Source organism: Saccopteryx bilineata, chromosome 3 (assembly GCF_036850765.1).
Source record: "Saccopteryx bilineata isolate mSacBil1 chromosome 3, mSacBil1_pri_phased_curated, whole genome shotgun sequence".
NCBI lineage: Eukaryota > Metazoa > Chordata > Mammalia > Chiroptera > Emballonuridae > Saccopteryx > Saccopteryx bilineata.
In genome coordinates this window covers 36619496-36643727 of record NC_089492.1, presented here as the reverse complement: position 1 = coordinate 36643727, position 24232 = coordinate 36619496, and the positions used below count along the sequence as shown (strand labels likewise).

The window sequence follows — 24232 nt, the reverse complement described above, 5'->3', positions numbered from 1 at the left end:
TAGTATTAAATTTTTTTTTGCAAAGGGTCACCAGTAGTAATTATAACTAAGTTATATGTACTTAATTATATTTAACTATATGTAGTTATTATACTTAACTGTGTTGCTTCATTGGAGGATACCTACCTAATTGGAGCACTAATTGATGAAGTATTTGCTTCATTGAAGTAGGTGAACTGCAATTATTCAACTCATTATTCCTTTACTGAAGCCTATTGTATATAAGACAATATATTGTCTTATTGTATATTGTATATTGTCTTATTATATATTGCTGTTGATAATGTACGAAAATATAGAGCTGAAGGGATTTGCTCTCTTCCTTTAAAATCTTCCAATATAATGGAGCAGAAAGACATGTGAAATTTTTAAGTATGATGTATAGTATTAGAATGATAGTATGTTTGTTTAAATAGAGGTATGAATATCTGAAGTGAAATATGATAAAAGGAATGATTGACTTTGAGTTGGCATTGAGCCTGACACTCAGGAAAAATTTGGAGATCATTAATTCCCACAGATAGAGCTTTTAGATAAGGACATTTAAGACTTAGGACCAAATAACTCAGCTTAAAAATGGGAAAATGACCAGAGTGGACATTTATCCAAACAAATGGCCAAAGATGCTCAACATCATTAATCATGAGGAAGAACACAAATCAAAACCACAATTAGATAACAACTCATAAATGATAGTGTGGTTACAATAAAAAAGATTCATAATAATATGGCAGGTATATGGAGAAGCTGAAACCCCTGTATGTTGCTGGTGGGAGTGTAAAATGCCATAGCTTCTTGGAAATAATCTGATTCCTCAAGAAGTTGAACATAGCGTTACTGTATCATCCAGCAATTCTACTTCTAGCAGAATTGATAACATATGTTCATATAACAACTTGTATGTGAATGTTTATGGCAGACTGTTTTGTTTCCACAATGTAGAAACAACCCAAATATCCATCAGATATTGATGGACATTTATTGTATATAAACAATTTGGTATACATTGGAATATTATTCAGCTATACAAAGGGATGGAATGCTGATATATGCTGCAATTTGATGAACTTTGAAAACATCTCAAGTAAAAGCATCCAGTTAAAAAGAAATGTGTGATTCCATTCATATGAAATTCTACAATCAGCAAAACTAATTTTTGGTGTTTTGAAAATTTTTGAATAATGTTTTCTGGAATAGAGGGGCAATGGAAAATTATTGGAAAGGGCGTTAGAGAATTTTTTGAGATGTGTTATTTTTTGAGAGGATTCTTTCATTAAAAATAATGTTTACTTAAAAATTTTTTTATTAAGATTATTTTTTAGAGCAGTTTTTGGCTCATGGCAAAATTGAAGGGTAGGTTTTCCATTTACCCCTGCCACCACACACACATAGCCTCTGTTATTATCAGTATCCCCTTCTGAGTGGTACATTTGTTCCAGTGAATGAGATCACATTGACCGATCATTGTCACCCAGAGTCCATACCTTACCATTTAATCTTAGTGTTGTACATTCTGTGGGTTTGGACAAATGTATAATGACGTGTCCATCATTATGGTATCATACAGAGTATTTTCACTGCCCCAAAGGCATGATATTTTTGTAATTCATCTGTGTTGTTCCATAAATCAGAAGTTCTTTCCCTTTTATTGCTATAGGTACATTGTATGAATATGCCATATGAATACTGGGTGGGGCAAAAGTAGAATTAAAGTTATGGGTATGTGAAACAGTTTATTTATTGTTTATTATATTATTTTCAATATGAACAACAACTGGAAACCTAGTCTTGTCACATATCCTGTATACAATAACTTAGCCATTCCCCTGTTAATGGATACTTGGGCTATTTCTAGTTTTGGCTATTATAAATAAAGCTGTGCTGGACATGATTCTACAAGTTTCTTGTGGACACGTGCTATTCTTTCTCTTGAATAAATACCTAAGAGCAATTGTAGATTTTTTTTAAACAAACTACCAGATTTTTTTCTGATGTGGTTGTGCCATTTTACATTCCCATCAACAGTATATGAAAGTTGCAGTTGCTCCACATCCTGGCTAACATCTCTTTGTCAGTCTTTTAGCCATTCTGATGAATGTATTCTGGTATGTTGTTATAATTTATTTGCACTTTTCCCCAATTAGTTTGAACTTTTCATTTGGTTATTGACATTAATGTATCTTTCTGTAGTGTGTATTAAATACTTGCTTATTTTTAAAGCTGTTTGATTTTCTCTACTTATTTTATAGTCTGAATTGAAGTTCTTTGTCATATACATGTTTTGGGATTTCTTTTTGCCAGACTGTGACTTGCCTGATTCATATTTTAAAGATGTCTTTTGACCAGAAATTTTAAATACTGATTAAATATAATTTTAAATATTTCCTTTATGACTATTGCTTTCTGTGATCTAAGAATGTTACTAGGTTTTTCTGTATGTAAAAAAAGAGAAAGCAACTCTGCTATTTCTTTTCAGAGGAGTCTGAATTAATTTTCTCACTTATCTAAATCAGGGACCTTTAACCTTATACAGTGTGTGTTGTGCATTTGACACTCTGGTAAAGCCTGTGAACCTCTTCTTATAAAGTTTTCATCATCTTGATTTTGATACATCTTAGTGTCATTTCTTCATGTTACTTATGATTGGAATACATTAAAGTTTTTAGATCTGTGGGTTTATAATTTTCATATATACTTCGAAAAGTTTTGGGCGTTATTTTTTAAATATTTTTTTCAGTTCCCTTCTCTTTTCCTTTGGTGTCTCTCCACTTACATCTATATATTAGGCTACTTGAAGTTTGACAGAACTCTCTAATGCTCTGTTCACGTTCTTTTTTCATTTTCTGTTTCATTTTTGATAATTTCTGTTTCTGTTCAGGTTTACTAATTTTTGATAGTTTCTATTTCTGTTCAAGTTTACTAATTTTCTGTATCTAATCTGCTATTAATACCATCTACTTTATATTTAATCTCAGATACTATATTTTCATATTTATTTATTTATTTGTTTATTTATTTTCTTCTTTTCCAAGCGAGAGGAGGGGAGATAGATAGACTCCCGCATGCATTGTTCATCTGGGGACCATGCTCACAACTGAGCTATTTTTAGTGCCTGGAGCAGAGGCACCACTGAGCCATCCTCAGCACCTAGGATTGATGTGCTTGAATCAGTTGAACCTTGGTTGCGGTAGGGCAAAAGAGAGATATATTGTAGAAAGAGAGAGGAGAAAGAGGAAGGGGAGGGGTGGAGAAGCAGATGGTCGCTTCTTCTGTGTGCCCTGACCAGAAATCGAACCCAGGATATCCACATGCCAGACTGATGCTCTACCAGTGAGTCAACTGGCCAGGGCCCTATTTTTCATCTTTAGAAGTTCACTTTAATTCATATCTCTTCTTGTTTATGCTTTCTTGAGTATTGCATTTTATTTATATAGCTAGTTTTTAAGTATAGCTGTTTTAATGTCCTTTTTTAAAACTAATGCTATGAACTAGGCCTTTTTATATTAACTGAATTATTTTTCTTATTCTGCATTATATTTTCCTGCTTTTCACATGCCTGATAAGCCATTTTTTAAAATTTAAAATTTTATTTTTTGTGACAGAGAGACAGATAGGGACAGATAGGAATGGAGAGAGTTGAGAAGCATCAATTCTTTGTTGTGGCTTTTTAGTTGTTCACTGATTACTTTCTCATATGTGCCTTGACTAGTGGTAGTGGGGTGGGGAGGTGGTACTATAGTAGAATAAATGACCCCTTGCTCAAGCCAGAGACCTAGGACGCAAGCCTGTGACCTTAGGCTTCAAGCCAGCGACCATTGACCTCAAGCCAGAAACCATGAGGTCATGTCTGTGATACCATGCTCAAGCCAGAGACCCTGTGCTCAAGCTGATGAGCCCACGCTCAAGCTGGATAAGCCCATTCTCAAGCCAGTGACCTTGGGGTTTCGAACCTGGGTCCTCTGCGTCCCAGTCTGATGCTCTGTCCACTGCGCCACTGCCTAGTCAGGCCTGATAAACCATTTTTAATTTGATATCAGGTATTACGAAAATTTTCTGTTGAGTGCTGGCTTTTTCTGTATTCTAAGCAAACAGTTTAGTTACTTGGAAACAATTTAATTTATTTTAAGTCTTGCTTTAAAGGTTTCAAAGTAGCCATTAGTTTAGGCCCAGTTTTGTCCCAATATTGAGACAGTTGCCTTTTTGAGCACTTTGCCTGATGTCCTGATTTTTTTTTTTTCTCTTGCTAGTGAGAACACAAATTATTCCTCTGTATAAGCCATGGGGATTTTTTCCTCTGCTCTTTTTTGGTGGTTCTTTACATGGCCTCAGGAAACTGATTAACACGCAGCTAGAGATTGGAGTGACATCCTTTATAATCTCAGAGGAGCTCTTTTCTTAGGAGCTTTGGTATTTGGTCCTGCAAACTGTAGTGCCTTAGGCTCCCTGGACTCACTACTCTGCCTTACTGTAAGGAGACTATTGAGGTCTGCTTGGATTCCCACTTCTGTGGCTGTGACTTTAGAAACTCATTCCAGCTTGACCAGGCGGTGGCGCAGTGGATAGTGTGTCGGACTGGGATGCGGAGGACCCATGTTCGAGACCCCGAGGTCACCAGTTTGAGCACGAGCTCATCTGATTTGAGCAAAGCTCACCAGCTTGGACCCAAGGTCGCTGGCTTGAGCAAGGAGTTACTCCGTTTGCTGAAGGCTCACGGTCAAAGCCCATATGAGAAAGCAATCAATGAACAACTAAGGTGTTGCAATGCGCAACGAAAAACTAATGATTGATGCTTCTCATCTCTCTGTTCCTGTCTGTCCATCCCTCTCTCTGACTCTCTCTCTCTGTCTCTGTAAAAAAAAAAAAAAGAAAAAAAAACTCATTCCAAGCAGTAAGCTGGGGCAACCATAGCACTCATTTCTTCGTTTCCCTTGACTGATATCCAGTGTCTGAAACCATTGTTTTATATATTTTCTTTTTTTGTTGTAGTTTTCTATGTGCTTTTATGTTAAACATATTAAATAAAATTTAATAGGAAATCTAATAACTATCATAGTTGTAAAGTAATAATGTGTATAAATGACATTTTGAGATAACTTCACAATTATTATTTGATATAGTTGTGATTTCTATATGTTTTAGAGTTTAAGATACTACTGATGCAACTCTGATTTGTTACCTATGTTCACAATGAAAAGAATGTTCCTTTTTAGTTATTTAATATATATTTTTCTATTGGAATTCATGGAGTTTCTGAATTCTGTCAAAGAGCTCCAGTTTAAGATGCACTGTTTCAAAGGAAAAGAGTATTTTAGGAAATTCTGACCAGAGATGAATGAGATAATCCCTTCTTCCCCCACCCCCGGCCCTAATTCATCCTTTTTATAAGGCAGTGAACGAAGACTCAGAACTTCAAAACATCTTTCATTATAATCCCTCTTATTTTTTACTAATATTTGATATAAATTATAGTGACTGGTTTCTCATACCTTTCTTAGTAACATTTCTTTCTTTTGTTTCAAAAGATCAAGCAATGGATACTTCTTGTGTTTTAATGGTTCTGACAAGAGAGTTCAGCTCTGTGGACCCCACCTGGTCACTACTTCCTGGGTTGTGGTGACTTGACTTCTTAGGACAATGATAATCAGTGATGATGTCCAATTTAAGGTCTTACTAGGGACAGATAATAACAGGCTTTATTTATTCTCCAATAGAAATTTATATAGTGTTTGTGGTTAAATAGAATATATAGAAAATTCAAAACATTTTCTGGATTTGTAACTTTTATAATTTATTTTGAAGTAAAATGTCTAAAGTTTCTTAGTGCTTATATTTTAGGTACTCTAGTTAATATTTTTAAATCTTTTCCTTTCCAGACAGAAGCAGGTAAATAACCATGTGTTATAAACTATGTGTAGGATGTTCCAAGGGTCTCCTGTCATCGGACTAAAAAAGTTATGTAGTTTTTCTAGCCAGAAGCCTAACTGTGGATCTGAATGAGGATGATATATATTTTTAAAAATTGAATATATTGGGATGACACTGGTTAACAAAATTATATAGGTTTCAGGTGCCCATTTCTTCTTTTTTTTTTTTTTTCTGTTCTTTTCCACCTGAGAGGAGGGGAGATAGAGAGACAGACTCCTGCATGTGCCCTGACCGATCCACCTGGCAACCCCTGTCTGGGGTCAGGGCTCTATGCATCAGAGGCTATGCTTGCAACCAAACTATTTTTAGCACCTGAGGTAGAGGCTTCATGGAATCATCCTTAGCACCTGGGGCTGATGTGCCAGAACCAATAGAACCATGGCTGTGGGAGGAGAAAAGAGAGAGATAAAGGGGAGGGAGAGGGGAAGAGAAGTAATTGGTTGCTTCTCCTGTGTGACCTGACTGGGGATTGAACCCAGGACATATACACCAGGCTGACGCTTTACCACTGAGCCAACAGGCCAGGGCCTGAATTTTGTTAAAAAGTATTTTTTCCCCCAAATTCCATGTTGTTATGCCTGTTTTATTTGTTTTGTTAGACTAATGTTTTGTCTTTACAAGATGGAATAGGAGTGGTTGGATTTTAAATCTATAGCCTGCTAATTCATAATGACATAAAAGTTCTTTGCTATAATTTTCATCTATAGAATAGAAAAGATACTAATTTATGTTATCTACTAATAAGAAAGTTACCAACACTACTATTTTTCTTAACGATTTATAAGAATAATTTTATTATTATAACATTTTCTTTTATCTTTTGTGGGGGGTGTATTTTACCTAGGAATAATGCCATTCTTTTTTCTATTGAGTTCCTCAAGGATTCAAGAACTTTTCTTACAGTTTTATGACACAATGTTTCCACGAAACATCAGTCTTATAGCACTTTAGCCATTTTTTAAAAAGTAGGGATTTTTTTGTTGTTTAAATTAATGAGGGAATTGCCAAAAAAGTGAATTTATTCTTTGTGTTTATCAACTAAATTTAGAAATGTGTGGTAAACAATTTTTTTTTAAGTGAAAGGAGGGGAGATAAGAGAGAGACTTCTTCACATTCCCAGACCAGAATCCACCTGGCAGCCCCTGTCCTGGGCCAATGCTCAAATCAGTTGAGCTAGCCTCATAGCCTGAGACCCACGTTTGAACCAGTTGAGCCACTGGCTGCGAGAGGGGAATAGAGGGAGAAAGGGGAGACAGAGGGAAGAGAAGCAGATGGTTGCTTCTCATGTGTGCCCTGACTGGGAATCGAACCCGGGACATCTGCATGCTGGGCTGATGCTCTGTCCACTGAGCCAACTGATCAGGGCTAGAAATATGTGGTAAACTATTTTCCATATAACATTAAATGTGGTCTATGAAAGGACATTGATACAGTACAACACATAGAGACTTAAAGCTGGTAATCCTAAATTATTGGTTTAAAATAATAATAACCTATGTCTGATTTGTTCATACTTTACATGTAGAAAGAAGAAGGATGTGGGAGATACATTTTTATAGAATTTATTTTTTTAATTTTCTTTAGTTAAATTCTTTTCATTTGTTTAAAATGATTTTGTTTTGATTGATAGGTGTTGAAGATGAAACAAGAATAGATATGCCATATCCTGCTCAGTACAAAGGCCAAGAGTTGTATTCCCAGCAGGAGGATGAACAGTCCCAGGGATGGGTATCATGGGCCTGGTCGTTTGTGCCTGCGATTGTGAGTTATGACGATGGTGAGGAAGACTACCTTGGAAATGATCCGACATCAAACGTGCATCAACAAAAATCCCAGACTCTGAAGGATCCTATTGTTTCTATAGGATTTTATTGTACAAAGGCAACTGTGACTTTCAAAGTAGGTTTTCTTTTTCTTGCTATTCATACCTCTCTCACCTTATTGCTTAAATTTAGACTTCTAATAAGGATCTAGCTTAAAGTTCTCTTTATATTCAGTAGATGTAAGATACCATCTGACAAACTTCACTTCGTGTATGTGTCCCCTCATCTCAAATCTCTGAATTTTGGTTTCTTCCTATTTCTTGAGGCCTTCTCTCCTTTTCTTTACAGCTCCATGGAAAAATTTTCTCTTGCTACTAAATCTTTTAATTGACATATAGAGATACCTCAGTATTTCATTGGAAATGTACAGAGATAATCTTACTTGAATTCATATAACCCTCCAGCTATGTTTCATCTCTGTGTTGTCTTTAATTACAAAACTTCTTTAAAAGGGTTGTTTACATGCAGTTTATCTCTCTCCTATTTCCATTTCACTCTTTTAGACAATCTAAGTTCTTACCTTACTTTATTTTTAGGAATATTTAACATACTTTGATCACTTCTTCCATTAAGAAATACATGTAAAATATATATTCAAAAGATATTGTACAATACGTATTTTCAAGTTAAAGAGTAATAAAGTGAACAAACACCATTTTAAGAAATATAAAATGATTAGTACTCTGGTGCCCTTCCTAAGTTCTTTGATCATATTTTGTCTTCTTTGTACCTAAAACATAACCTAAGCTTAAGTTTAGGTTATTTATTCCTTCCTTGACTTTTTATAATAGCATTATAAACTATATAGTTTATATAATAGTATTATAAACACATGTAATATTCTTGACCAATATCTAATTCATTCATCAAATATATACTAACACCATCTATGTGCTAGGCCCTGTTTTAACTCTAGAACAGTGGTAGTCAACCTGGTCCCTACCGCCCACTAGTGGGTGTTCCAGCTTTCATGGTGGGCAGTAGCAGAGCAACCAAAGTATAAATAAAAAGAGATTTAACTATAGTAAGTTTTATAAAAATTTATTCTGCCAAACTTAGCAAAAATCGACATAAAGTACTTGGTAAATAATTATTATTATATGCTTTAACTTGCTGTAACTCTGCTTTATAAATTTTATAAAGTAAAGTTACTTCCCTACTTTATAAATCACCATTACTGTGGAACCAGTGGGTGGTTAGAAAATTTTACTACTAACATAGATACAAAAGTGGGCAGTAGGTATAAAAAGGTTAACTACCCCTGCTCTAGAAGGACCACAGGTAACAGATCATTCTTCTTCAAACTTGGATTATTATAAATAAATAAATAAATAAATGAAGAGAACAGTATGCCCATTGATGATATGGGTTATGTAGAAAAAAATAAAGAGGGAATAGGAATGGAGAATGCTTCACCTAGATGTGAGGAATTTGCAACTTAAAATTGAGTGACAGAGCCCTGGCTGGTTTTCTCAGTGGTTAGAGCATTTGCCTGGTGTACTGATGTCCTGGATTCAATTTCTGATCAGGGCACACAAGAGAAGTGACCATCTGCTTCTTCATTCCCTCCCCTTCCTCCTCCTCTCTCTTTTTCTCTTCTTCCCCTCCTGTAGCCATGGGCTAGATTGGTTTGAGCCTGTCGGCGTTAGGCTCTGAGGATAGCTTAATAGAGCTTCGCCTCAGGTGCAAAAAATGGCTCGGTTGTGAGCATGGCCCCAAATGGGCAGAGCATTTACGCCAGACGGGTTGCCAAGTGGATCCCAGCTGGGGCACATGCAAAAGTCTGTTTATCTCCCCTCCTCTCACTTAAAAAAAATGGAATGGTCCAAGACTTGACTTGCGTGGTGAACTCACAATATGGTGTACAGAGATGAATTGTAGAATTGGGCACCTGGATTCTATATAATTATGTTAACTAGTGTCACTTTAATAAATTCAATTAAAAAATAAAATTGAATGATCAGCCTGACTAGGTGGTGGTGCAGTGGGTAGAGCATCGGACTGGGACGTGGAGGACCCAGGTTCAAAACCCCGAGGTCGTCAGCTTGAGCATGGGCTCATCTGATTTGAACAAGGCTCACCAGCTTGAGCCCAAAGTTTCTGGCTTGAGCAAGGGGTTACTTGGTCTGCTGTAGCCCCCCGGGTCAAGGCACATATGAGAAAGCAGTCAATGAGAAACTAAGGTGCCGCATGAAAGAATTGATGCTTCTCATCTCTCTCCCTGTGTATCTGTCCTTATCTGTCCCTCGCTCTGTCTCTGTCTGTGTCATAAAAAATAAAAATTGAGTGATCAGGGATGGCCTGAAATAAGGAAAGGCCTGTGAAAGAGTAAGCTTTGTAGATCCTTGGGAACATTCTAGGAATAGCGAATGTAAATAACTCAAAATGTTCAAGAAACAGCAAAGAGGCCAGGGCAAAGAGAGCTAATGTGGAAGAAGTACAAAATTAGGCCAGAGAGGTAATGGGGTTGGGAAAGATCCTTGCGCGATAATACTCTGTAGGTCATGTTAGGGATTTGTCATTAATCCTGAGAGAGATACGAAGTTTTTGGACAGTTTTTAACATAGTAGTTATAGAATGATCTGAGTTATGTTTTAAATTGCATCACTCTGATAAGGGAACAAAAGCAGACAGAGAGGATTGCACTTCCAAGCAAGAGATAATGATGGCTTGGGCTGGGAGGATAGAAAGTGGAGGTGGTGAAAAGTAACTGGATTTTCAATTGTTTGAAGGTCAAAAGGACCAGACTTCCTGATAGATTTTATTGTGAAACATACCTGAAATATAGAGGATCCAAGGATGGCTCCTGAGCAACTAGAAAGGTTGAGTTCTGATTTTCTGAGATGGGGAGGATTGTGAGAGGATTAGGTCTGAGAGAAATATCAAGAGTTTGGTTTGGGAGAAATTTACGATGTCCACTTTGTATTCAAGTAGACCTGACCTACCTGGTTGGATTTTTGAATCTGGTGTTGAGATTACAGGTTTGGTCTGACTCTATAAACTTAAAATTTTAAAATCAGGTTTTTATTAATACTGAAATCGTTGTAGATAAAAAAAAAAAGGAGAGACTTAAGACCAAGCTCTGAGGCACTGTGATGTTAAGTATATATTTTAAAAGATGAGGAAGAAGTAGTGATGGAAATTGAAAATAAGTGACCAATAATGGAGGCAGAAAGCTCTTCTGGAGTGTCTAAGTGCCATAGATGTTTTAAAGTGGAGAAAATAGGTCATTTGTGAGAATAGATCATTGAATTTGGCAACGTGTAAATTATTGGTGGTCTTGACCAGAACAATGGTTTGACACTGGTAGAATCTTAGTTGTAATTGTTTGAAAACAAATGGGAAGATTGTTGGGAATGTAAAATGGTGCAGTCGCTGTTGAAAACAGTTTGACAGTTCCTCAAAAAGTTAAACATAGAATTAATTTCACTCTAGCTATATCCTCAAAAGAATTGAAAACTGTACAAAACAAATAGATGCACATAAATGTCCATAAAAAGCACTATTTGCAGTGGCCAAAAAGTTGAAACAACTCAATGTTCATCAATGGATGAAGGAATAAAAAATAGCCTTTTCAGAGAATCATGGATATTCTTTTTTGATAGCATACCAAACTTATTTAGCAGCATTTTAAAAGAAGTTTAGTTGTATTTGGAACTCTTGGAAATCGCCTGGGACATATTCAACAAATAAAATGTCTGTTGAATAAATACAGTGTATCTGTAAAGTCATGGTGCACTTTTGACTGGTCACAGGAAAGCAACAAAGTACGATAAAAATGTGAAATCTGCACCAAATAAAAGGAAAACTCTCCCAGTTTCATACCTATTCAGTGCAGTTCGATGTGGGCTCACGCACAGATTTTTTAGGGCTCCTTAGGTAGCTATCCCGTATAGCCTCTACAGACTCGTCACTGACTGATGGCCTACCAGAATGGGGTTTCTCCACCAAACTGCCGGTTTCCTTCAACTGCTTATCCCACCGAGTAATGTTATTCCTATGTGGTGGCGCTTCATGATAAACGCGCCGATATTCACATTGCATTTTGGTCACGGATTTGAATTTAGTGAGCCACAGAACACACTGAACTTTCCTCTGTACCGTCCACATCTCGACTGGCATGGCCCCACGTGGGCTGCTCCGTTGTATACACGGTGTTACATCATCATCTGCACATGCGCACATGCTGCCACATCATCCTACATAAACTGGGAGGGTTTTCCTTTTATTTGGTGCAGATTTCACATTTCTATCGTCTTTTGTTGCTTTCCTGTGACCGGTCAAAAGTGCACCATGACTTTACGGACACACTGTACATCCATCCATCATCTACCCATCCAATTATCTTTCATCCAACTACCTATCTCATCTGCCTTTTTCCAGCCAAAGTTTTTGGAATCCTGTTTGAGATTGTTTTTTCTTTAATTTTGTTTTTGTGAGGGGTTTTCTTTTTCCCTGTGGCATTATTTTTCTGAATGTGTCTAACCTGCGAAGTAATGTAGTACTGCAGGTATCATTACAGGCAACTTGAAAGATACTTGAAATATAGCAGTGAAAAAAAAATCAAGTTGTTGGTTTGATGGAATTTTTTATTCATTGGTTGATTGATTTTTAGACAGAGGGAGGGAGGAAGGGAGAGAAAGAGGAGAGAAAGAGGAGACGAAAGAGGAGAGAATGAATGCAATAGAATGAGAGAAGCAAGCATTGTTGTTCCACTTAGTTGCACATTCATTGATTGCTAGGATTGCTACCCGTATCTGCCCTGATTGGGGATTGAACCTGCAACCTTGGGGTTTTGGGATGTGGGTCTGACTGACTTAGCTAACCATCCAGGATACTTTCATGGTATTTTTAACTTGGCTAAATAGTCTTTAAAGACTTTTGTAATTGAAATGATTTAGTATTTTCTAATATGACAAAAGCTGAAAAATGCAGAGACAAAAGTTTAATCAAGTTTGGTTTAATCAAGTTTCAACAAAAGTTTAATCATGGCTTGATTAGTTTAAAAGATTATATTTTTTTGCTAATAAGGTTTGGGTAAAAATGATAAAAATACATACGTGAGCTGCACTATTTTAAACATAATGGCTTGTTTTTTTTTAGATTATTTATTATTCACTTTTAGAGAGAGATGAAGGAGAGAGACAGACAGAGAAGGGAAGGGAGGAATAGGAAGCATCAACTCCCATCATTCCAGGTCAATGCTTTATCCACTGTGCCACCACAGGTCATGCCAGAGCTGTGCTATATTAACACCATTATTTATTGTTATTAATACCTTTAAATTTTTTTTATTGATTTTAGAAATAGAGAGAGGGAGAGAGAGAAAAAAAAAACATCCACTTGTTATTCCACTTATTTATGCATTCATTGGTTGATTTCCTGTGTCCTGACTGGAGATTGAACCCCGCAACCTTGGCGTATTGGGACGATGCTCTAACCAACTGAGCTACCTGGCCAGGAACATTATTTTTTAGTTCTTTTATAACTGAAAATTTTTATTTTATTATAAATTTTTAATTATAACTCACTGATTTACCTTTTTGTTATTATCTCCATTATAGATTTTAATTTTGTTATTTGAGTTTCTCACCCACCTCCCTTTCCTTTTATTTTATTGTCTTTCCATCTCAGTCCATCCTATGTTTTCCTTTTATTTATATGTATATTTCAATCACAGTTTACATTCAGACCCATTCTGCACTAGTTCCAGACATCCCGCACTTCTCAGAGTGGCCCTCTTGATGTCCCAAGCACCCACCTGGCCGTATACACAGTCACCACAGTACCCCTGACCATATTCCACATGCTTCAGTTCACATTCCTGGAAAGTTACTGATTTACCTTTGACTAAACCAAAGAAATGTGAATCAGTCTGCAATATTAAAATAATAAAACAATAAAATATAATAAAAAGCCAACTGTTGTCAACTTTTACTGGATACTACAATATCAGTTTTATATAATTCAAATTAGGAAGCTACTTTTAATCTAAGTTGATGAGGGATGTTAAGGATCGCTAATAAAGTGGTATATTTTCTGGTGATTTTTGCCTACTTTAAATGTGCAATTATTTTGTTATATTTTCTGTTAACTTCATGGATGAGAAGAATTTTATTAACCTGAGTCATAATAGGTATTTATATACAAAACTTTCAATAGATTTTTTGGTGCAATGTTTGTCATTAGTTAATACATCTTTTAAAAAATTTGTAACATTTATGTCTCTTTAAAAAGGTTTCTCTAAGGGAATACACTGATATTTAGGAGGAAAACATTAGAATTCATTGTTCAACTTGGATTTGAAGAATGTATGGTATTAATTTGTGGTTAATGTTCTGCTCAGAAAATAAGGTCATGTTTCTACATTAGCATTCTGAACAGTTGATATCAATCCAACAAAAATCATGCCAAATTAAATGTTGCATTTTAAAAATAATGTTGAAAATTGTTCTTGTAATGTTTGAGTCCTTTTAATCAATTAATTGCTTTTTCACTGCAATAATTGTAGACAGCTGAAAGGTGATCAAGTTTAAAATATTCAGTTTTACTTACTCATTTTAGATTATAGAACTGTCCTTGAAACAGCAACATGTGAGTACTAGTTCTGGAAGCATCCAAAAAATAAGGGCTTAAATAAAAAATGCTTAATTTTTTTAAATTATAAAAAATGAGCATAATTAATTGATGCTCACTATAAAGAGACTACCATACTTAAGATCATAACATTTTGATTCAGTGAATTCTGTTTGACTAAGTTAAACATGGGTTTTCTTTTTTAAAATAAGATGTTTGGCTTTACAATGAAGTTTCAAGAATATGTATACATTTCACAAGAATAAGGGTCACCAAATCATTAGCAAGCATGGACAAGAATACTCTTTTTAAAAAAATAACATCTTTATTTTGGAATAGTATTAGATTTACAGAAAGTTGCAAAGATGGTACAGAAAGTTCACATATACTTCTTATACCATTCTCCTGTTGTCAACCTCCTCATGTTTTCACAGTACATTTGTCAAACCTTGGGCTCCAGTATTAGTGCATTGCTGTTAAATTCCAGGCTTTAATTGAATTTCATAACGTCCTATTTCTGTTACATGATCCAAACCAGGATACCACATTGCATTTAGAAAAAGAGTTTTAAAAATAATTTTAATTATCTCTTTTTTGGATACATACAAACAATATTGTAAGCTTTGGAGGAGCATGAGTATTTTTTTCTTTTGTCAGCATCTGGATTAGTACTTGTTATCTAGCAGACAGACATTCAGTAGGTCTTTGTTGAATGATTGAGTCTGTGAGACATACTATGAAACGTATTTTGAAAAGAAATACCGATGAACCTTTTTCCCTCATAGAAATAGAGTTTTGTTGACTCTATTTGTGTTTCTTTACAGTTTTATTTTTGATTACAAATGAGAAGAAATCTTGGAAATTATTGAACGAAACCTGGTTGAATATATTAGTGAATATAGAATGAATAGAGGTTAAAATATATGTAAAACTTTGGCAGAATATATGAACCATTTATGACTATGGGACTGTTATAGTAGCAACATCTCACTTCTTTAAACAATATTAAGAAAAAGGAGTTAAATAAAATAAGGTGGTATTGGTAGTTATATTATCTGTATGAACTTAGACTAACTAGCATATTCAACCTTTATACTGTAGATAATCTGTTACAGCTGTTTTTGTTGCACCTGTTTTCCTGCCTCATAATTAAATTTCCTGAATCTTAAAATTGACCTTGTTTCCATCAATTCATCATAATAATGACAGTTTATTGCCATTTTATACTAATTTGACTTACTATTCTTATATTGTTTCTTAGCTCACTGAAATGCAAGCTGAAAGTAGTTATTACAGTCCTCAAAAAGTAACATCTAAAGAAGTATTGTGTTGGGAACAAGAAGGAACCACGGTTGAGGTAATCTTTCAACATTTAACATATATTTTCTAAAACTTTTGATGGTTCTTAAAGTTACATATTTAATAAATACAGGTTTTATTCAAAAGTCATATGATTAGAATACATTTATAGTTTAATATTTCTGTTTTAGTGGTTATTAATTGAAATAATTAATCTTTCAATGAAGATTTTACTGTAATATGTAACATATTTTCATTTAAGTTGTATGTACTCATATATATGTGAGCATTAATGTTCATGAAATACAAGTCATTGAGATTACAAAGGTTTGAGGATATAGGGACAAATAAGAAGTTTCTTACTGTAATAGAATACATGATCTGAGCAGAATTGAATTTGGAGAGGCCATAATTCTCAAGATGTTTTAACTGATTTAGAAATTCTACAAGGAGAGTCTGTAACTTTATTATGAAATTCAAGTTCTTCATTCTAATATTTCCTTTCCTCTTATAGGCCTTAATGATGGGAGAACCCTTCTTTGATTGCCAGATTGGTTTCGTAGGTTGCAGAGCCTTGTGCCTTAAAGGAATTATGGGTGTTAAAGATTTTGAAGAGAATATGAATAGGAGTGAAACTGTAAGTCAAAATCTTCCCTTTCCCTGCTTTTTTTGGATAGAATGTAGGGATAATGAAGTGCTTATTGAAGTGTTTAACCATACCAAAAAATCTGTTAGACTGCATAGATCTTTGGCTTGAGAGAGGAACTTGACTGTTTTCCCGTGTAAGAAATTATAGAGCTCAGGGGAATTTAGAAAGTTGGTAGCACTTAACACCTGGACAGTGGCTCCAAATACTTTCCAATTCATAAATATTTCTCCTTTCTTGTTTATGGCAGCTACTTGGAGTTCCTTTTTGGTTTGTTAAAATGTTCTTTGCCAAAGTAGGCAGTGAAAATAGAGACAGCTTTCTTTGTCTTTTTACAGGACTTCAAGTTGTAGTGATTTCTATTGACTACTGACTGAAGAGGTATTATAAAACTGAGGTTTTTCTTTTCTTAAACTGATTAATGATTTTTCCTTCTGTTTAAAAATTTTGCATTTATATTCAGGAAGCCTGTTTCTTCATTTGTGGAGAAAATTTGAGTACGAAAGGTTCGACATATCTTACAAATTCACTGTTTGATTACCGAAGCCCAGAAAATAATGGTATTCGTGCAGAATTTATCTTGGATGCAGCTCATCATAAGGTCAGAGAATATCTATTTCAGTCAAATTCTAACCTGTGTTTAAATCTTATATGAATACTTGTTATTGCCATCTTTCTCCTCAAATAATATCATATATTCTGAATACTATTTGTTTATTGAGACATTTAGACATCCAGCTAGAGAAGTTCACAAAACCTCTACTTTTCTATAGTATGCAGCCGTAATTTGTTTATCCATCCCCTACTGTTAAAGTAAAGTAGTCATATAGGAAACATACAGAAGTGTCCTTTTTTAAAAAAAGACTTATTCATTTTAGAGAGGAAAGAAAGAGAAAGAGAAGGAGAGAGAAAGAGAGAGAGAGAGGGAAAGAGAAAGAGAGAGAGAAGGTGGGGAGGAAAAGGAAGCATCAACTCCTGTATGTGCCTTGACTAGGCAATTGCAGGGTTTCCAAATGGTGACCTCAGTGTTCCAAGTTGATGCTTTACCCACTGTGCCACCACAGGTCAGACCAGAAGTATATTTTTTTTTCTTTTTTTTTTTTTTGTATTTTTTTTTTTCTGAAGCTGGAAACAGGGAGAGACAGACAGACTCTCGCATGCGCCCGACCGGGATCCACCCGGCCTGCCCACCAGGGGCGACGCTCTGCCCACCAGGGGGCGATGCTCTGCCCTTCCGGGGCGTAGCTCTGCCGCGACCAGAGCCACTCTAGCGCCTGGGGCAGAGGCCAAGGAGTCATCCTCAGCGCCCGGGCCATCTTTGCTCCAATGGAGCCTTGGCTGCGGGAGGGGAAGAGAGAGACAGAGAGGAAGGAGGGGGTGGGGGTGGAGAAGCAAATGGGCGCTTCTCCTATGTGCCCTGGCCGGGAATCGAACCCGGGTCCCCCGCACACCAGGCCGACGCTCTACCGCTGAGCCAACCGGCCAGGGCCTCAGAAGTATATTTTTTAATTTTAGTTACTTTTGAGTTGTGGGATTAATGGGAAGAGATGAAGCATTTCACATATTATTATGTGTATGTCTTAGCATCTGAAATTTTCATATAAGATTATATTAAATTTTTTTATGGAATAAATTTAAAAATTCAAAAATGTTGTCTTAAGATTAGTATAATAGAATAAATAATTTACATTTTAACCCTTTCACTGTAGATTCACTTTTATTATTGAGAGTAAGAATTAATTTTGACTTGTATAATTAATATACCTTTAACCGTGTGAGTAGTACGAATGTTCAGTACATTTTTGTGCCTCCTGACCATCAAGAGTACGATTGTACATGTGTAAGGCAACATTAAAAAAAGGCAAATGTATGTTCTCTTGTTTCCATAAATTGGTTATCAAACAAGCATGATTTTAAGTTAATAAAACTGTAACTTGAGCTAATTTCATGTTTTTGATAAAAAACTCCTGGGGGTTAGCGAGCATGAAAAAAACTCACTAAAAGGATTAAATATGTTAGTATATCTTCAGTGTTTAAACTGTTTTATGTAAGTGTACTGAAATATTTAAGAATTAATTATTTGGGAGTGTAGATTAGATGGTTCTTGATGGTGATAAAGATTAAGAGTACTGTTCGTCTGAATTGTAGGTATTCATTGACTACACATTATTGAGAGAATGGTCAAAATGTTTACTAGAATTATCGATGCCCTTTTTTGTAATCTGTAATAGAGGTAACATTACCTTTCTTAGAAATGGATTCTTCAGATAACCTCTATGTTTTTGTTTGGTAATCCTTTGAGTTGATACACTTTCTGTGTAAGGCTGTGTATCTGATTCTTGACCTGTCAGGTTTTAAACTCGAAAAGTCTTTCTTATTCAACACATTTTCTGTTTGCTTTGCTTTGTTGGCAGGAGACATATACCGAGATAGCTGGAATGCAAAGGTTTGGGGCTTTCTACATGGATTACCTGTATACAATGGAGAACAACAGTGGCAAAGGTACTGGTGTCTTTGTTTAATGTTTGCTTTTCCTTTGGCTTCCTCAGAATCAATTGGTCCTTGACCGGTTGGACTCTGTTACATTAGATTTACCTTCTTTTACTTAGAGGAATGGTTGAATTTTAATGTCATGTTAATGTTCTTATATTCATGACATTTTTAATCCTTTGTGAAGCTGATTGATAAGACATTTGTATAATCAACTAGAATTAGTTCTAATATGTACCAAATATTAAATTTTTTTATATTACATTAAGTTGTCAAAAAGTAAATATTTCATTTTCTGTATTAAATACATTTTTAAAGGTTATAGAAATCTTTTTATTTAAGAAAAGTTTACTGTTTGAAATAGAAAAGTAAAAAGTTCTTCTAGAAACTGTGGACAGTGTTTTATTATTTTTATTCTAAGTTTATGCTAGCAATGAAATGTTTTTGAAGTGTTAACCATTTGGTAGTTTATGTGCACATCAGTATGTGATGTTGTGCTTGTTATTATTCTAGTCTTTTTGTCCTGTTGAAAACTTAGTGAAAATAGGTTCACCACATTTTTGCTCAATTTTTCATATTTAAAAAAATGAGTTATATTTATTAGGTGATAAGTTAGATACTGTGAATGCAAGGAAGACTAAAACATTTTTTTAAGAAACCAATAGGTAGTATGTAACTATGCACTTAAACAGTGATTATACTATATCATATTAAAAGTAATAGTGTAAACAGAGAACTTAGATCCATGTAAGAAAGTGACTACTTTTGTCTATGGGGTTGAAGACTTCACAGAGGAGTTGATCTTGAAGAGTCATTAAGTTTTGTTAGATGAGCGCTTGCTTCGGCATCATGTATACTAAATTTTGTTAGATGAAACCAGAAGGCAAGAGCAGTAATTTTCTGCTGCTTCCTTTTGTAATGGATTTCTAAATGTTGGTGTTTCACTGATTAAACTTTGGATTCACTTCTTTTCCTAAACTCTCTCTGAAGTAGTCATTCTTTTCCATGGATTTAAGTATATGTTGTTTATATCCATAATATATTTTTATTCCAAACTTCTTTTTCCTTCTCAATTTTCTTTTTTTTATATTTAATTAATTTTTAGGTGCGAGGAGGGGAGATAGTGAGGCAGACTCCCTTATGCGCCCCTACAGGAATGCACTTGGCAACCCCATCTGAGGCCAATGCTTTGAGTACTGAGCTATTCTTAGTACCTGAGACTGATGGGCTTGGACCAACCAAGCTATCCTTGGTGCCTGGGGCCATGCTTGAACCAGTCGAACCACTGACTGTGGGAGGGGAAGAGGAAGAGAATGGGGAAAGGGGTAGGGAGAGAAGCAGATGGTCACTTCTCTTGTGTTTTCTAACTGAGAATTGAACCTGGGACATTCATATGCCGGGCAAACATGCTATCCACTGAACCACCGGTCAGGGCTCAATTTTATTTTCTGATGGTTTCAGGTGCAACTGATGGGTTAGACAAATATATACTTTGCATACATAGTTTTCTTTCTTTAAGGTTTAAAATTAAATATTCAGTGCATATTTGACCTTTTCACTTCTCTGTTTCAAAAATATCTCTAAACTGAACAAGTCCAAAATTGAATTGTTAATACCCTCATGACCACCTACTGCTTTTCCGCTATTTTCTATCTTCTCTTCTTGGAAAATGGTTCTGTGATCTTCTAGTTGCTCGAACCAGAAAACTGGGAATCATTATGACATACTTCTTTTTTAGCATCCAGTTCATTAGCATTTTTGTCAGATTTTATCCCCAGAATCTGTTGCACATTCATTCACTTTTTGTAAACTTCAGTGTCATCACTCTCTCAAATCTACTGTCATCTATAGATTCAAATAGTTTTTTTTTTACTGGCTTCCTGCTTCCACTCTTATCCTCCTATAATCTTTACAGCAGTCACATTGGTTTAATTCCTGTGCTTAAAATCCTCATTGCCTTCACATTGCTTTATTTAAAAATTAAAATTACTTGGTGTATAATGATAACTCTAAGGAAGATAGAGACAAAAAAGGAAGATTTTTAGAGGAAAAGATATGTTTTGAGGTACCCGTGGACATTGAGGTAGAGATGTTCAATAGCCAATTAGCTATATGAAAAGTGTAACTCAGAAGTCTGTGTTCTAAGAACTTGGCAAATTATTATGTGTTTTAGTTGCCAAATGTAAGCTGGTAGCTTTCTTCTTGTTCATTGTGATCTCTTATGTGTATGTGCTATGGATTCAGTATCTTGTGAGGAGGTGGAGTATGAAGTAGTCACCTTTCAAGTAAAAGAAACCTAGTTCTGCTCCTAAAGTATTTAAAAGATAGAGCTGTGATTTATATTATATTTGCTAACGTGCTTATATATTTTCATATGAGAAGCTGGTAGTTGGTTAACTTTTGAATTTTTTGTTTCCTATTTCTATGACTAGAGTACAAGTAATAAATACCTGAGTCTTTAACCTTTTGTTAAAAAGAAAATGTTAGATCATGACGTTCAAACTGAAAATTTCTATACATTTATGTATAGAATAGAAAAGAATTATAAACAACTGTGTATTCCCCACACAAGCCAAGAAATAGGACAATGTGTTCCTTTTCTATCATATTCTCCATCCTCCCTCACTATAGGAAACTGTTATTCTGCAGTTTATGGTAATTACTTTGTTTTTGTTTTAATACTTACACAAGTACTTTCTCAATTGTGCAAGCAAATAATTTTTTTGAGAGAAGAATATAATTCTACTGTTTAACTTGTGAATGTCCATGTATTTTAAAAATGTGTTCATTCATTCACTAAATGATCTATTTTTTGCCTGCCCTTAGGTAGCTGTGTTCATACGTTTGTTTCTCATTGTGAATCTGTAATGATGTGATAATAGCTAATACTTATTGGTTTTAACTGGTATAAGGTGCTATTCTAAATGTGTTTAGATGTATTAATGGATTTATCCCTTCTAGTAGATAATATTATCCCCATTTTACAAACGAGGAAACAGCTTGTCCTTACAGGTTAATTAACTTGGCCAAGATTAGACACACATCTATTAATGTGGGATTTGAACACAGCTAGTTTAAGTATACAGATTGCATTTATAACTACTATGTTCAGACTTTCTTCTTTCTTGGTTTACTTGAAACAAAAATTCTTATTTTTTAATGAGCCTAAGGAAAGTATTTTTAATTTTCACAAGAGGATAATTTTAAATTTTTTAAAGAAATATTTTATCTAAAAACCTTGTTTTGTTGTGATACTTGTTTTTATAGTGTAAATTATCAAAACATGATCTAATAATATTTAATTATCTAAATGCATGTCAAATATTAATTTTACAGTTTGTAGTGAATTTGGAAATTTTAAAAACATGATTGGTGTGTCTGAAATAAGTACATGATATTATTCTAATGTAAGAAAAAGAATGATGCATTATTTATTTTTGTTGTGATAAGTGATATAGTGTTATTTAACCCACATTATAAAATGGCATATAAGTCAAAATTCAGTTAATACATTTCTTTTGCTACTGCTTGATATTGGTGAGCATTTTCTCACAACTTTTTGTTTTGTTATGTTACTTGAGAGCCCTCAAACAGTTTTAAAAACTAAACTGAAATATTTCTTACGAATATAACTAAATACTTGTTATTGCTATAACTACTACCTTTCTAGTCGTTTTTGTTTAGGAAGCTTTTGCAAATGTTTTTATTGGCCTCTTATAGATAGTGGAAAATGTAATCTATGCCAGGAAGATTTTAGAGACATAGAGATAACATTGAAACAGTTCAGTTATTAGGTTGAGAAAAAGGATGAGAGAGACATCATGGTTCATTACTCTTTTGAATCTGTATGTCTTGGGAGAATGTTGATGTTAATTTAGGGGAATGCTAAAATAGAAGGATTCTTGATCCCTACATTCTATTTAAGGATTAATTTTTTAGTTCCTGGGATAGAGCTAAAACAGAATTTTTTTTTCTTAAAGGTATGGGTTTTAACAGAGACTCAGGCGCATAAGGTGTAAGTGAAATACAAGGAAACTTTAATGAGAACGAGTGGGTAAGGAAAGCAGGTGAATCTGTAGTGAAAGGGTACAACTGGGGATGTATCATTTCTCATCTGTGAAAGAATTTTTTCGCATACTTACAGCAGACAGACATGGTTGTTGGAGTTGTGTTGATAGCTTGCAGATTCCTCCTCAGATAGGCAGAAGATTGTTTTTTATCAGTACATACTAGAGGACAGGCAGATGGTATGGTATAGGTACTGAGGTACTGTTGCCTCTGGCTGTCCTGGAGAGACTGACAAGTCCTTTTTTTTTTTTTTTTTTTTTTGTTAGGCTAGTTAGGTATTGTCTTGACTTTTTTTTTTTGTTTGACAGAGACAGAGTCAGAGAGAGGGACAGATCGGAACAAACAGAAAGGAAGACAGATGAGAAGTATTAATTCTTCGTTGTGGCACCTTAGTTGTTCATTGAATGATTTCTCATATGTGCTTTGACTGGGGTGGGGGGGGCTACAGCAGAGTGAGTGACCCCTTGCTCAAGCCAGCAACCTTGGTTTCAAGCCAGTGACCTTGGGCTTCAAGCCAGGACCTTTGGGCTCAAGGCAGCAACCATGGCGGCATGTCTATGATCCCATACTCAAGCCAACGACCCTGCGCTCAAGCTGTTGAGTCCGTGCTCAGGCTGGATAAGCCTGCACTCAAGCTGGTTACCTCTGGGTTTCAAACCCGATCCTCCGCGTCCCAGTCATGCTCCATCCACTGCGCTACCACTGGCCAGGCTATTGTCTTGACCGGGGGTCCCCAAACTATGGCCCGCGGGCCACATGCGGCCCCCTGAGGCCATTTATCTGGCCCCCGCTGCACTTCCAGAAGGGACACTTCTTTCATTGGTGGTCAATGAGAGGAGCATAGTTCCCATTGAAATACTGGTCAGTTTGTTGATTTAAATTTACTTGTTCTTTATTTTAAATACTGTATTTGTTCCCATTTTGTTTTTTTACTTTAAAATAAGATATGTGCAGTGTGCATAGGGATTTGTTCATAGTTTTTTTATAGTCCGGCCCTCCAACAGTCTGAGGGACAGTGAACTGGCCCCCTCTGTAAAAAGTTTGGGGACCCCTGGTCTTGACTCTTATTTTTATTATTATTATTTTCTTTTACAGAGACCGAGTCAGAGTAGCCAAACATTGAGGGGCTGGAGTGACCAAACTTATTGAGGGTAGGCACAAGTAAATACCTTGCTGAAAAGATAAAGCTAAAAGCTAGCTACAATTTTACATTTCAGACAGCTACTGGCTTTAAATTTCAACTGCATTATAATCAAGTTGCATTATCTGGAGAATATTAGAAGTCTGTAGATTCCTATTATTTTAAAGATAATTTTATAATTTGTGTCTAAAACAAGGGCCTTTTTACAAAGTGACACTTGTATAGAAAGCTTAATGGTTCTACGGGACTCAAAGCAAGGCATTT

General features: G+C 35.3%; 1 protein-coding gene across 5 annotated transcripts in view; it reads left to right on the top strand.

Moving 5' to 3' along the window:
• VPS13B (vacuolar protein sorting 13 homolog B) overlaps window positions 1-24232 on the top strand; it is an 890836-nt gene that overhangs the window by 71524 nt on the left and 795080 nt on the right. For all 5 annotated transcript variants that reach the window (XM_066265974.1, XM_066265971.1, XM_066265975.1 and 2 more), the window contains exons 8-12: window positions 7556-7824; window positions 15586-15681; window positions 16138-16260; window positions 16733-16870; window positions 18684-18771. In XM_066265974.1, the coding sequence (XP_066122071.1) occupies window positions 7556-7824; window positions 15586-15681; window positions 16138-16260; window positions 16733-16870; window positions 18684-18771 (714 nt within the window). The remainder of the gene's footprint in view (window positions 1-7555; window positions 7825-15585; window positions 15682-16137; window positions 16261-16732; window positions 16871-18683; window positions 18772-24232) is intronic.